At 42.0% G+C, this 15915-nt stretch overlaps 1 protein-coding gene across 4 annotated transcripts in view; it reads right to left on the bottom strand.

Moving 5' to 3' along the window:
- Window positions 1-15915, bottom strand: part of LOC111968570 (protein kinase C delta type) — a 51897-nt gene that overhangs the window by 10254 nt on the left and 25728 nt on the right. For 3 of the 4 annotated variants that reach the window (XR_011480452.1, XM_023994236.2, XM_070445266.1), the window contains exons 2-4: window positions 5592-5724; window positions 4831-5100; window positions 177-345 (exon numbers count right to left, since the gene is read on the bottom strand). Coding sequence is in view for 3 of the 4 variants with exons in the window: in XM_023994236.2 (XP_023850004.1) it covers window positions 177-345; window positions 4831-5100; window positions 5592-5700 (548 nt within the window). In the remaining variant the exon portion in view is untranslated. Of the gene's footprint in view, window positions 1-176; window positions 346-4830; window positions 5101-5591; window positions 5725-9318; window positions 9582-15915 lie in introns of those variants that run through there. The other variant, XM_023994246.2, reaches the window with a different exon arrangement.

Raw genomic sequence — 15915 nt, 5'->3', positions numbered from 1 at the left:
GGGGGCTGGTTTTGGGGTTATCAGTCGACTGTACTGTGGTTAACTGCTAAGCCAAGGCATAATACCATTGTGTAGCAAAACGACACTTGTAAAACAGGTTGAAAGCTCAACGGTGTTTGTCATGGTCAGTGTGGTGGTCAYGGTGGTGTATGGATGGGGTGGTCTGCGTCTCTCACCAGACAAACTCCCGGCAGACAGAGCAGAAGGTGGGCTGTCCAAAGAAGGTGGCTGTGAACTCATGGCTCTTGATGAAGTGGACCTTGGCCTGTTTCATGGCTCCTCTCCTTCGGGTCAGTGTCATCGCCCCGTCCTCCTCTTCACACCCCTTCACGTTCGACTTAAACGCTGCTCGGCACACATAACAATATTACAATTAATTATTCTATGTACTCAATCATATACCATTGGGTCTGCTGTGGGTGATATTATTAGATAGTGTGTTACATTGTGAGCTAAAAATTGTACCTTGGTGAAAATTAAAAGAGTTTGAAACAATAGAAAATGACTCAAGTAAAACTGAGTCACCCAGTAAAATACTAATTGAGTAAAAGTCTAAAAGTATTTGATTTTAAATATACTTCAGTAAATGTAATTGCTAAAATATACTTAAGTATCAAAAGTAAGAATAATTTTACATTTCTTATATTAAGCAAACCATACAACTTGTGTTTTTTAAATTTACGGATAGTCAGGGGCACACTCCAACATAATTTACAAACAAAGCATGTGTATTTAGTGAGTGCCAGATCAGAGGCAATATGACCAGGGATGTTCTCTTGATAAGTGTGAATTGGACCATTTTCCTGTCCTGCTAAACATTCAAAATGTAACGAGTACATTTGGGTGTCAAGGAAAATGTATGGAGTAAAAAGTACATCATTACAGGAATGCAGTGAAGTAAAAGTAGTAAAAAATATAAAACCGTAAAGTAAAATACAAAAACACAAAAAACGACTTAAGTATTACTTAAGTACTTTACACTACTGCAAAACATAATAATGTGCCCTGTATCTACATTGTTATATTCTAAACCCACATAAATGATTGACCGTGTACACAGATATCTCAGCATTAGAGATGATTGCTTATTAAAGACATGCTCTGGAACTTTGGCGACTACTAAGTATTTGTTATCCTCCTGCTTTGGGCTGGATGTGTCAATGTGTAGTTCATAAAGTGCATTCCGAAAGTATTACAGCACATTCTAAAATGCATTAAATCGATTTCCCCCCCCATCAATCTACATACAATACCCCATAACGACAAAGTAAAAACAGGTTTTTAGAAATGTTTGCAAATGTATAAAAAAAGGAGTAAATATCACATTTACATAATTATTCAGACCATTTACTCAGTACTTTGCTGAAGCACCTTTGGCAATGATTACAGCCTCGTCTTCTTGGGTATGACACTACAAGCTTGGGACACCTGTAATTCGGGAGTTTCTTCCATTCTTCCCTGCAGATCCTCTCAAGCCCTGTCTGGGATGGGGAGCGTTGCTGCACAGCTATTTTCAGGTCTCTCCCCCTAGCAATTAGAGTTCTAGCCAATAAACTTCAGCCCCTCACCATTTGAGTGACAGCTAGCAAGATGCACACACAGCAGAGTGAGAGAGCGCAATGACTTTTGGTGCACATATGTGACATAAAATATGACATTTTCAGGGGACACTTTTGGCTCGAGAGTGCTACTTTCAGAACTACTGGCTAAAAATTATGCAAAAGTACTGGAGAATCTCTTTAAACATCAAATCATCAAATTGAGGAAGATTAAGGAAAAGTCATCTAAACAATGAGGTCAGGTCACAATTGTTTGACTTTCAGAGTAAACAGTGAGAATGGCCTTCTGCAAAATGTGGCTGCAGCTGATGCAAACCAGAGATAGAAGAGAAAAGCGAGATACTTTGCTCCCAAATCTTTTGCTGATCGGGGAGGGCCACTCTGATCTACTTGTCCCCGGCCCGCAGAGGGGGTGCCCCAGAGAGATACATCGCACTGACTCATTTTTAAGGGTGGGGCGAGGACACTAAGTACACCAGAGCCAGCTGTTCCCTCTTTCAAGTGAGCATGCCAGATATTATGGAGAAACTGCCAGTTCACACGGGAACGTTTAGATGGAGTTTAAGGGAGGTGATACGTGAAAGGTGTTTGTTTTGAATAATCTTGTTGTATGTATTGTATTGATATTATGTATTGTATGTTCATGGGGCTCCCTTGCAAATGAGACCCTGGTGTCACGCAAGAGAGGGAAAGCCCACTTACCCTCTTTGGGCTGCAGGGGCAGTATTGAGTAGCCTGGATAAAAGGTGCCCATTTCAAACGGCCTCGTACTCAATTCTTGCTCGTACAATATGCATATTATTATTACTATTGGATAGAAAACACTCTCTAGTTTCTAAAACCGTTTGAATTATATCTGTGAGTAAAACAGAACTCATTTTGCAGCAAACTTCCTGACAGGAAGTGGAAAATCTGAAATCGATGCTCTTTTCTAGGGCCTGCCTATAAATGGGCTTGATATTTATTAGTATACATGCACTTCATACGCCTTCCACTAGATGTCAACAGGCAGTGAGAGAAGAAATGGAGTGTATAACATCTGAGGTCGAATAAAAGCTCTTGGCATGACGTGACCCCAATTTCCTGTTTTCTGGAACGCGCGAGAAGTGACCTGGTATTGCCTTCTGTAAAGCTGTCGTTATAGACGACTAATATCTCCGGCTTTGATTTTATTTGATACATGTGACAATATCATCGTAAAGTATGTTTTTTCRATATAGTTTTATTAGATTATTGAAAAAWTTTCGGGATGTTAGGCGTGTTGCTTTGTCTGCGTATGTTCAGGAAGGAGAGCTCCGCGCCACTTTGCTAGCTTTCCGTGCTAATTGACTGGAGAAGAGGACATTCTAAATCCAAACAACGATTGTTCTGGACAAAGGACCCCTTGTACAACATTCTGATGGAAGATCATCAAAAGTAGGACCCATTTTATGATGCTATTTCATATATATCTGTCGAACATGTGAACTAGTAGTTTGCGCCCAGATTTTGGGCACGCTCTCGCCATAACGTAAACTGCATATCGTAATGAAGTTATTTTTAGAATTCTAACACGCCGATTGCATTAAGAACTAGTGTATCTATCATTTCCTATACAACATGTATTTTTTAGTAATGTTTATGAATAGTTATTTGGTCAGAATATGTGAGTGTCAGAAAAATATCCGGACGTTGTGGGAAAAAGATGCTACGTTAGCACAATGTATAACCACTGATTTCAGCTCTAAATATGCACATTTCCGAACAAAACATAAGTGTATGTATAACCTGATGTTATAGGACTGTCATCTGATGAAGCTTATCAAGGTTAGTSAAAAATTATATATCTTTTGCTGGTTTGTTACGATCGCTAACTTTTACTGCTGGTAAATGGCTTGTGTTTCTGGCTATTGTGGTAAGCTAATATAATGCTATATTGTGTTTTCGCTGTAAAACACTTAAGAAATCGGAAATATTGGCTGGAATCACAAGATGCCTGTCTTTCATTTGCTGTACACCATGTATTTTTCAGAAATGTTTTATGATGAGTATTTAGGTATTTGACGTTGGTGTCTGTAATTACTCTGGCTGCTTCGGTGCCATTTCTGACGGTAGCTGTGATGGTAGCTGCAATGTAAAACTGATTTATAGCTCAAATATGCACATTTTTCGAACAAAACATAGATTTATTGAATAACATGTTATAAGACTGTCATCTGATGAAGTTGTTTCTTGGTTAGTTTGGTTGGTTCTTGGTTAGTTAGGTTGGTTTTGTGCATGCTACCTGTGCTGTGAAAAATGTCTGTCCTTTTTTGTATTTGGTGGTGAGCTAACATAAATATACGTGGTGTTTTCGCTGTAAAACATTTTAAAAATCGGACATGTTGGCTGGATTCACAAGAAGTTTATCTTTCATATGCTGTATTGGACTTGTTAATGTGTGAAAGTTAAATATTTCTAAAAAATATATTTTGAATTTCGCGCCCTGCACTTGAAGTGGCTGTTGTCATATTGCGCCCGGCTTCGGGCTTGCAGCCCAAAGAAGTTACACAGACAGGAACCATGACAATTTTTGTCATTAGTGAATGGCCTGAGTAAACAATCTTATTTATTCACCATATTTGACACAAGCCAAGGGGACTCGGTCAAAGGTCATGGAAAGAAAACAAAGAGAGAGGCGTGAGAGAGGTAAACAAAGAAAATAAAACTGAAATGAGAACTGTGAGAAGACACAAAAGAGGGTGAGGGAGGAGGACACAGATGGGAAGATGGAGTAAAAGACTAATGAGAAAATGGGAGACTAACACATTTCCTCCTTGCCATCTCATTCCCTTGACTGGTGTGTATGTTTAGAGAGGAGATGCTCCCACCTGCCAACTCTGGACACATGCTGGTGACAGTCGGGGAGAGAGGGTTAATCAGACAAACAGGCCTAAAAATACCAGTCTGAGCTGCTTTTCAGGAAAGCTGCAGAGAGAGGGGGGTATGATGGATGCTGCTCCAGCCTACCCCCTCTCCTACCCTGGGCCGACCCAGAGTGACCCAGACTGGGACACTCTAACATACAGATTTCCCCTGGGTCTGGGTCCTATGCCAGCTCCTAGATACACACAATCCTCCTTCCAGGGCCTGTATGGCTGCTAGGCTGAGCGCCATGTGACAAGCTGGCCTGGCAGCCTGGAGGCCACTGTTTACTCTCTGTAGCCAGTGTGTTTGAGTGCTGGAGAGTACAGAGAGCGACAGAGATATACAGTAAATGCTAGATTGAGAGCCTGTTTGTTTGGCTTACTACCTGCTGTGTCTGTGTCCTCCACAAAGAACTGTACGACCATCTGAACCTTCCCAGAAGGCTGCAGGTCTACCCAGAATTCAGCACAGCCGTTGCCCTTCTTACAGCGCTCAGCCAGCACGGACACGCCCACCGTGGCCTCGGCCAATGGCTCCTCTGCGGTCTTCATCAGAACCACTTGGAGGACACGGCCCTCGTAGATGTGGGCATCGAAAGGGGACTTCCAGGCAGGGTACATAGTGGGTTTCCTCTGGACTAGGGTCTTCCCCCGCTCTGGAGAGAGAGAGACAGGTTACACCACCACCACTACTACAACAGCTTACACATGTGCATGACAAAGTGTGTTTGTATACGTGTGAAAGGTTGGGAGAGAGAAGACCCCTGGTCATCCCTACTGACTCTGATCTGGTGGACTCATGCTTCGTTTGTAAGTGATGTCTGAGTGTTGGTGTGTGCCACKGGCTATCCGTAAATGTAAAAAAACAAGACAATGGTACCTTTTGGTTGGCTTAATATAAGGAATTTGAAATAATTTATACTTAAGTATAAGAAATAAAAGTATATTTTAGCAATAACCTTTACTTTGATACTTGAGTATATTTAAAACCAAATACTTTGACTTTTACTCAAGTAGTACTTTAGTGGGTGGCTTTCACATTTACTTGAGTAATTTTCTATTAAGGTATCTTTACTTTTACTCAAGTATGACAATTGGGTACTTTTTCCCCACCACTGAGTAGTACCCCATGGGTAATGCTACTGACCAGTGCTGAGGGACTCCTTCATCTTAATTGCACAGAAGGGAGCGTCAGTCAGGGGTGGCAAGACGCCCACATCAAACGCATTAAAGGTTATGCGTAAGAAGGGAGACATGGTGACCACTCATCCAGCAGCCTCCTGTAAAACATAGACAGACACAGTCAGGATTATAATTATGAAATACAGACATAAGTTCACACAGCACACTCTTACACAACACATATCCTAAAAACAAGAAGTAGACACAGCTGTGGGCAGCGATTGCCAAAGAGACAGGAAATACAGAGGAAGTGGAAGCTACCCACTGTCACGCGCCGTGCTAATGCTGAAATAAAGCCCTTCATCAAGACATCACAGAGGGAAGAGAGACTGTTGTGAAAGACTCAGAAGAAAATCCCTCTCCCGTTCCGCAAACTGTGTGAGAGAGTGAGAGCAATACAAGCCAGCGAGAAAAAAGGAGAGAATCAGACAGAAAAATCAATGGGATCAGATTCACATGACATATTAATTCCCTGAGAGGGAGTGTTCTAAATCTGGTGCGCTGGCATTTCCTTCCCCTCCGCTAATAGTGTCCGTCCACCCTGCTCCTTTACATGCGTTTGTTTTTCTGGCTGATATAGACAGACACGGCTCAGACCATTGAGATGCAGTCCTAGGGGTCCTTCCTTGGGTAATGAGGCCAACCAGATCCCTACTCCTGCAAGAGCCTTCCATATCTGACCCAAAAAGGTTGAGGTCGGTTTTGCTGATATAGTGATATAGAACACCTACCGGAGCAGAGACCAGGAGCATCATAGAGGACAGGAAACAACACCGTGATGAGGTCTGTGAGCTCTCAGAACGGAGTGTTAGCACAGCTGACTGGATATGCAGCAGAGGACCATGGCCAGCACGCTTTTGTGACCTTGACGTTCTTACGAACCACAAAAGGCCTGACAATGTTGCTCATATGCCCCCAAAGCTACACTAACTACTAATTGTGCCCTGCGATAAAATCAGGGAGGGGACTGTGGATCTGTTTCCGACCATTAGTAGGTTAGTCACATGCGATATCTCAGATAGCACTGGCCCAATTTTAAAATTACAATAATTTGGGGGGTGCTTATTTTTGTCCTGTTACACACAAGTGTGTAACGGAAACTCGTTTTTTTGCATATCCTAACTCGCCCTGAGACAACCGCAGGGAGTGGGGTCACGGTCAGGGGTCACCATTGTACAGCGCCCCTGGAGCAATTTGCCTTGCCCAAGGGCACAGAAACAGATTATTTTCACTTTGTCAGCTCTAGTATTGAAACCAGCAACTTTTCAGCTACTGGCCCAACGCTCTAACCGAGGCTACCTGCTGGCCAGAATTTGACAAAACTTGGGTGAACGATGAGTCTTGCCATAGAGATCTGGCATTTACAACATTACAATGATTAGCCCAGGGCGGGAGCTATAGTAATCTCGATTGGCCCAAYGGGGGGCGACATGCTTTGTTTTCATATGACAGGCTGCACACCTTCAAAGGATCCATAACTTTGGCTGAATAAATGTGAACTGGTAAGTTCAGTAAGACTGCTCGCTCAGCTTACTGCTCCCAACAATTTCAAAAGGTGACAGCCGTCCTCTTCAGTTGCTTTTTAAAGAATTTCATGTAGTTTCTGGGATTATGACACCTCTTGTTCTTCCACTAGATTTTGTGGAATCCATGTCTTGCATAATGCAACAGGACCAATGGAGAGTGAGTGGTGAACTACMTTCTTATATCAGAAAGGCTAATTCAGAACGGAAAACTAGAGGAGCAGAGCTACAGATCGTATGAGTTAGCATGCCAAAGAGTGAGGCAGAATTAGCCTACATCATAATCCCCCAAGCAGTCATGAAATCCCACAGAATTCCTTCAAAAATGTCCACACAGTGGTTTTCTTATGAGCTTTGTGTCATAACTACCCTACTTTCCTATTTTGAGTCTTTGTGAGCATAATCATGTGGATTAACAAACAGTATTTTCAGAGAAGTACTACTCCCTTGTAACCAAACTAAGGATACATCTCATGACTCAAGCCACTTGGCTGTCCTGTGGCTGTTCATTTCAAAGCTCTAGTGCAGGGGTGTCAAACTCAAATACCCAGTGGGCCAAAATGTAAAACCTGAACAAAGTCGCGGGCCAACATTGAACAAATGAACCTTTTAATATGGACCCAAACAAGTTTTGCTTTAACATTGAATATGGAACAAGCATCGCTTATTACCATACAATATATAATTTAATAGTGGAGACATGCAAAATCGAATTTCAAATGAAAAAACACATCAATGGCATTCATTTATTAAATAAATAAAATGTAAATAAAAATTGTATGCCTCTTTTCTATTTGCAGCCTTCTGATTTAAATACCAAAATAAACTTTTTCCACTGGCTAATAATTTTACAAATAAAATGATAATAAATCAATCAACCATTCAAGCCCATGCCTTGTAGCAAGAAAAAGTGCACAAAGAAAACATTAATTATTGCACACTGATCTAATCTGATGTGCCCAAGCCAGATACCTGGCATCTCTTCTTGGATGCTAGTTCATCAATGTCTGGGCTCAGGCTCTGAGCTGAAGAAATCCTCAGTATCGAGCGAAGGTGTTCATCAGTCAGACGTCTCCTGTGAGTTGTTTTGGTCATCTTCATCGAGGAGAAAAGTTGCTCGCATAGATAAGTGCTGCCGAACATGGAGAGCATCTGAGCAGCTTGGGTGCGGAGCTGAGGCATTGTGTCAGGGATGAACCGTGGAAACTGTGCGGCGCCCACAGCATCATACTTTGACTTCAGCGTGTCGTTGCACTGGAGTTCAATCAGCTCCATTTGGATGTTGGTTGGTGCATTTTCCACATCAACTGCGAAGGGATTACTAAGCAGTTCAAACCTACATTTCTGGACATCGAAGTCGGCAAATCGCCGGCTAAACTCAGCGGCGAGAACACTGAGTTTTTCAGCAAACTGTGCGCATGGGAACACGGCGGTAGAGATCTGCGCTTTTATGGTTTGGCAGCAGGGAAAATGGCAATGGTTTCCTTGCAGCATCTGATTCTCCCACAGGCACAGTTTAGTTTTAAAGGCCCTCACTGCAGCGTACATGTCTGTGATGATGCGCCCCCGCCCCTGAAGCTGCAGGTTCAGCGCATCGAGATGGCTCGAGATGTCACAGAGAAAGATATTCTGCCTCCCACTTGTCCAGAAAGCTCCTGTTTTCTGCCTTTCTTTTCGCCATTTTTGGGAAGGGATAGCGCGCTGACAGTTGTAGCGTCTATGTTGCTATGACTACTGTCACAGAGGAGAGGGCGTTTCTGGGTCCTGTCCTGATTGGCGCGCGAAAACAACAGCAGAGCATTATGGGATTCGTAGTATTAGCGGTGAATGCGCTGTATAATACCGGCGGGCCAGCTCTAGTAGTAATTTGGTATTGTCTCGCGGGCCAAATATAATTTGGCCCGCGGGCCAAATATAATTTGGCCCGCGGGCCAGAGTTTGACACCCATGCTCTAGTGTTACAATAGTGTAGTACTCTGTGTACATGTGATATTAGCAAAGGATATGATATGATATGGTCTTATCCTTTAACTTCTCAGCAAGCAGTGTATGTATGCACTGCCAATGTACTGCCATAGTGGTACAGAGTGCCCTTGGGTGTAAAAAGTAAAAAATCTGAGGACACTGCTTTGTTTTCATGCTCATTTTAACATTATTTCATGTCATTACCTGGGTTAGCTAGGTAGTCTAGAACACCTTGTGGCTTTCAGCTCACGACGACTGGTAGATGTGACTGAAGTCAGAACTTCTGGTTTCATTAGGCTACATTAAAATAAACTGGTCCATGTTTGTAGACTGGTTTTCCTCCAATACCATTCTATGTAGGGTTACTGTCTGAGCTGGTTTAGTTCTAAATCGATTTACATGTCCACACTGTCTGGCTTGGATCTGGTTTCTCTGTGTCTGAAGGAGAGTAGTTTGAGCAGCCTGAAGTCAAGAGGGGTAAAACAGTTGAGTGAAACTCTCCCAGTCTTCCTTCGCACGCACGCACACAGCTTCAGGAAGTAGACTTTGGAATCAACCTGGCAACCAGTCGAAAAGCAACTATAGACTCAATGCCAGCGGTCAAACAGCTCACAGTAGTACATTGCAAAACACTGTAAAATACCAGCATACACATAGCAATTAAATTTGCGCTCTATTGTAGACAGGCAGCCATATACACATACAGTGCTGTAAAAGAGAGCTGTTGTCTCCCCAGAGAGAGTGGAAAACATTTGCAAATGCATCTGGGGAGAGAGTGGGCAGAGAAAATAGGAGAAGAGAGGGGAAAGAGGGAGATGGAGGGGAACAGTGGAGAGGGGCAGCATACTATAGGCAGGCTAGTTGTCATTTGTAAAAATTAAACATGACCAACATGCAGACTATGGACCTCGAGTGGGGAGTCAGAGACATCCACTTGGACAGACCACTGATAGAATAGGTTTCTGTGTGTTGGAGTCCTAAGTTGTGCTATTTAGATTAGGCTCTCATGTAAATATTACGCTTGTGTGCTGGAATTAAAGGGCCAGAGAAAGCATAAATATACAACTGGGATGTCACATTTTAGGTCTGTGTTAATAATATAGTAGCTACATGTGGTATGTCTTTATGGATGACACACAGTAACATGCAGACACAAGGAATGCTGAAAGTACACCAATGAAGAAGGAGTAGTTACTGGAACAAGACAGGAAAAAATGAGGGCTGGGTGACATACATTTCCAGTCAAATGTCACCATATATATCACCAAGGAATATGCAAATGAAACAGTTGTGACCTTCAAGGAAGTAATACTTAGTGAAATGAATACTTAGGTGGGATTTTTACTGGAATGTCTAGTTATGGTCTAGTTATATGTAACTATATACAGTAAATCCCTATGTAGGGTATATTAACTCTTCAGAGGACATGGTTGAAGGAGGAACATTTCTTGGAACAAGACTAGTGTGAGATAAAGCACGATTAGTCATACAGTACATCAAATATTCTCCACCAAGTATATAGGACTCCAGAAGACAAGTGAAACTTCCAGTGAATAGAACTGACTGAAAGAAGCGATTAGTTCCCATGTGACCACTTCTTGGTCTCTTTCATAATCTCATTCTACTGCTCCTTTAGTTCATTCTAAAACCAAATTATATAAACAGCAGCATGAGCAGAGACATAGCCACGATTATGTCTGGCTTTGGCGGTATACCGTCTTTGCAGTATACTGGGGTATTTTGAAATACTCAAGAATTTGAATTTTTATTAGGATCCCCATTAGCCAACGTTGTAACGTTAGCTGATCTTCCCGGGGTCCAACCCCAATTACAGTTTTTGACAATTGCTTACACCTGATTTCTGAAACTATGGCTCCTTTTCTCTAGAGACTCTACCCACAAAACCCCAACACACACACACCGACCTCTTGCAAAACCAAACACTTAATTCAAAACTAATTTTAACTCTACTCAAAATTGTGCTTTTGCATCAAAACTACATACAAACCTTCAAATGATTAGCTCTTATACACGCCAACTACACACGGATGTGACAAATGTAAACCACTACTATCATGTGTCTTTTGCATGTTCAGTATGCMGTGGAGTCCACGGCAGTTTGTCATAGCACTCACATGTACATGTGCACAAATATATACAGTATTTAAGCATATTCAGTATACATTTACACTATAAACAGAAATGCAAGGGGGGGAAAAATGTAATGTATTTCGTTCTCAAAACATTGTATTTTCATCCAGATTTCAGGATGAACAGTAACAGACAAAACAAATATAGTAGAAGATAAACAAATAGGATTGCTTCTATAAAGAAAAAAACCAATTAGGGTGCATCCTGTCTCCTATTTGGGTCTGGCCACAGCACCTCATCAATATCACAAGCGATGTTCTCTCTGGCTAAACAGTGGGGGAGGTAGCGTCTGGAGTGGCGTATCCAGCCCTGGCATGGCCAGTCCCCCCTCTTACTCTCACTCCTTTTCCTCTAAATCTCTCTCCAAAATTGGCCTCCATTGTTGTCCAAACCAAGAAAGCCAACCTGAAGCCTATTTATAGTGCTGAAGCTCTGATTTCTACGTGAAGAAATTAGCTAAAAGTGTTTTCACACGTGAGCACTGGGTGTAGGTAATCGTTAAATGAGTGTGGCATTTTGAATGGCAGTGTTTTCCAAATGAAACACAAGACCTATTAGTTTTGAATGATGTGTTTAATGTAGAGAACTGTKTTTAGTGTTCTGCACAAAGTGTGTTCTGCACAAAGTGTGTTTTACAAACTGAGTGTAAAGCAGATAATGTGCTTGCAGTGTGGCAGACTTGGTCTGGAGATTAGTTACATGAGTTAATGGTTTCACTGAGTGTGCCTCAAGTACCACCTTTAGTGTGTAAGCCATTGTAAAAAAAAAACTGTAATAAGACATTACAATTACAAATGAAGACTTTACAAACATTTAACAAGTAGACAATACAAACAATTAAAATACCTGACAGGAAACACATTTAACATTCAGTTGATACTTTCTATTTGCTGCCCAGTCATATGGTCTTTCACATTAGATGTTCTCTTATTTTTTTCTTTAAGGTGGATTTACTTTTTTTCCTGAGAAATATGGATTGGTAAAGAGTTCGTCAGCTATGGCTCTATATAAAACTTTAGATTTAAGGCGATTTGTCCTTGCTTTGGGTTGTGTTATATGCCCTGAATTTACCTGTCTGGTTTGATGGTTATGCGTGTTGCTAGTATGTACCAACTGGCCTGAAAATTCCTTCATTTCTGGGGGGAGGTGTGCTACACCAGGGGTTCCCAAACTTTTGGGGGCTGGCTCGGGGACCCTTTTTGTGATAATTAATTTCTAGTTTTTAGCAGATTTACCATCTAAGATGTGCCAAATATGCATTTGGTTTGTTCATTTGCTAGCTACATGTAAGTAGCTAGCTTGCAAGAGCAAGCTTCTTGGTTACAGCAGAGACAAACGATCCCCTCCTGGTTCAGGATCCCTGCTGCCTAAATGTGTTTTGTGAATGCAGCAAGCTGTGAGTAGCCCTTTAAAATAGTAGTATAACTTTATGAGCTGGGTTGTCTGCCCTTGCAATTAGCATTTAGCTAGGGTCTGCTATGGGACTTCGCTAGTAATTTGTTAGCACTTTTTCTCTCTCACTATAGCAACAAAAACAGTTTGGAATTAAATGACACCCCTTGTGTGCACTTCCAGTAATACTGTATACTCCGGTATGGTACAGCAACGACATGAACATCTGGATACCACCAAACCCCTCTGGCTACATCTTCATAAAGATATCTTTAGATAAGGGATATACATGCGTAGAGAGGTAGGCATGCAGCAGAGAGACGTCATTAGAGAGGGAGGGAGTGGCCTTAGCACTAACCACAGGGCCCTGCCCAAACAGGGCAGGCAGGTTTAGGCCGAGAGCTTCGTTTTGGCTACATTATCACTATTATGAGTTGCCCTGCCCTTCTTTCTATGGTAAAGGGACAATGACAATGACAGTGTGTTTGCATCATGTCATCATGGAGAGGTTCACTGTAATTCAGCATCGTTACAGACTCTTGGTTGCTACCTACATAGTATTCATTCCAAAGGTTAGTAAAGTAACCTTTGCCTGCTCACAATCAGTTAAAATCACATGATGCACACCAGATTATGTCATCAGTGTCTCTGGATGATGTCATCGGAAACATCTTTTGGATTACAAAACATATGTTGATGTTGGGTTGGTGGCTGGAGATGATGAATTTGATGTTGAAAAAGAGTGACATTTCCCTTTAAGAGTGGAGGAGATTGAGACAAAAGGAGGTCCATGAGAATACAGATGATCTTTAAAGGGTTGATAAGGTGAACAGCAGAGGGCATTTAACAATCGGTTCTGATGATAGGGACCAGAGGGCAGATAGACTGGAAACAGACAAGAGAAGATTTCCTCACCGATACCACAAAGTGCTTTGGCCATAAAGCCTTATATAATGTTACTGTATAGAATACTCTCACGAGAGGTATAGGCTGTTCAAAACCCCCGGAGCTTCTTTAAAAACACGCTAGACCAGAACCTACATTTCTGTTTTTATTACATGGATACAAGTGAAAAGTGAGGTGGGCGGAAAGACTATTTTAATTACTCCAACCAAATATTTACCCTTGTTTTTCGAATGTTATTACACATATTCTAATTGGATGCTATGGGAGATGGTTCTCGGGATGATGGGTTTGGACAGGTGTGACAGGTGTTCCTGGTTTTCTAGTCATGCCCTGTGGATGCCGTGCTGGGATTGGTCAGAGAGGAAAACCGGGAACCATCTCTGAAAATGACCCATTCCCACAACACATACAGCAAGCTGTTTTTGGACAAATGGGTGGAACCATACAGCTTTGACCATATGGTCTTTGTTACTGTAGACAGATAGAGATATAGAAAAGATGAGAATGACTACCAAACACCGTCCCTCTCACACATACTGTACATTGTCTGCCGCTGGGATGGCTCAGGGTCTGTGTCTGTCTGTCCATTAATCAAAGTTCCTTGGTGTGATCTCTCTGTTCAACAGGGGAGGCTCCCCAGAGGAAAGGGAGGACCATCCTCCTCAGTGAATTTCATAAAAACGTTAATTGTAAAACACTTAAAAACATATCTTTTAGATAAAACTATACTAAATATAATCATGTCACCAAATAACTGGTTAACACACACTATTTTGCAAAGAATGTCCACAGTAGCCTCAACAACACTCTGTAGGGTAGCACCACGGTGTAGCCGGAGGCCAGCTAGCGTCAGTCCTCCTCTGGCTACATTGACTTCAATAAAAAAAAAAATCTAGGAGACTCATGGTTCTCACCCCCTTACATAGACGTACACAGTAGTTATGTCAACTTCCGGAGGACGTCCTCCAGCCTATCAGAGCTCTTGCAGCATGAACTGACATGTTGTCCACCCAATCAAAGGATCAGAAAATTTATTTTCGTTTGGTAACATACAGTTGATGTGTTGTGCATTGAAGTCCACAAGCGAAGGGAAGAGAAGGAATACAACGTGGCTGTTATGAGAGTGAACTCCGTTTACGCGTGATCAGGGATGTATTCATTCCACTGATTCTGTTGAAAAATGKTTCTCAAACGGAACAAAACAGGGATACACATACCTGAATTTGTCCAATAGAAACTCTCGTTTGCAACTGTTGGACTAATGATTACACCCTAGATCATCTAGATGCAGGCAAGAGTGTGCAAGGCGGTATTGAATGTCACTGTCACCTCAAATTTGTCTCTTGACCTGTGTGCACCTGTTGTAAACTTTCATTCATAGGCTAGGTTGTAGCAACCTCATGATGTGTATAAGAAAAATTTGAGTATCATGTAGTAGCCTAAACCTATCACTGGTACATTGAACTGGGTGAATGGAATATAAATGAGAGTCATCCAATATACTGTAATAGAAATAAGGCCATGGTCATAAAAAATAAATGTTTTGTCCTCCCTCATCTTAAAACGGCACTGACCGCCACTGCTGTTCAACCAGAGAATATAGATCCGTCTGAATCGGTCTGGGTTCACAGTGAGTGTGTACAGTATGTGCACAGGTTCCATCAAAAACAAACGCACACTCAACACGGAAATATTACGTAAACCCGGCTGGTGCACAACATTGAGAATCAATCTTACACAAACCATTTTCCAGGCAGTGGGATTCCTCTAGCACGATAAATGTGTGAACCCAAGCCAAGCTCAGTTCAGTCCAAACAGCATTTTGTCACCGAGTGTAAAAGGCTCTGTGCTTTTGAACAAGTTCGCCTTTCCTAAACCTAGAGGGCCAGAGTGACTGTAACTTGAGATGTGAAAGACAGAAGAGAGCGAGAAAAACGTATCCAGCCAGAGAACAAGGAGGGCCTATAAAGCAGGGTCAGGCTCAGCCCTAGCAATTAGAGCTAAGCAAACAACCTCCACAGGACAATAATGAACCTGAATAAGCATCAGTTTCTCTAAAGATTGATCAGATCAGGCCCGAACTGTGCGATGTAGTGGGTTGTAGTTTCCAAAAGGCCAATATTCTACATAATTACTATGTTTTCTGTGGTAAACTAACTTCAATGACCATAATCCACCTACTTGGTGTATGGGCACGGAGACAGAGAAGAGTGCACAATCAAGAGGGATAGACAGCAGTTGCTTTGCGAGGTACACTACATCACCAAAAGTAGGTGGACACCTGCTTGTCGAACATCTCATTCCAAAGTCATGGGCATTAATATGTAGTTGGTCCACCCCTTTGCTGCTATA

This window comes from Salvelinus sp. IW2-2015, linkage group LG1, assembly GCF_002910315.2.
Source record: "Salvelinus sp. IW2-2015 linkage group LG1, ASM291031v2, whole genome shotgun sequence".
Classification (NCBI taxonomy): Eukaryota; Metazoa; Chordata; class Actinopteri; order Salmoniformes; family Salmonidae; genus Salvelinus; species Salvelinus sp. IW2-2015.
Note: the sequence above shows the minus strand (reverse complement) of the source record. Positions and strands in the feature narration are given on the sequence as shown.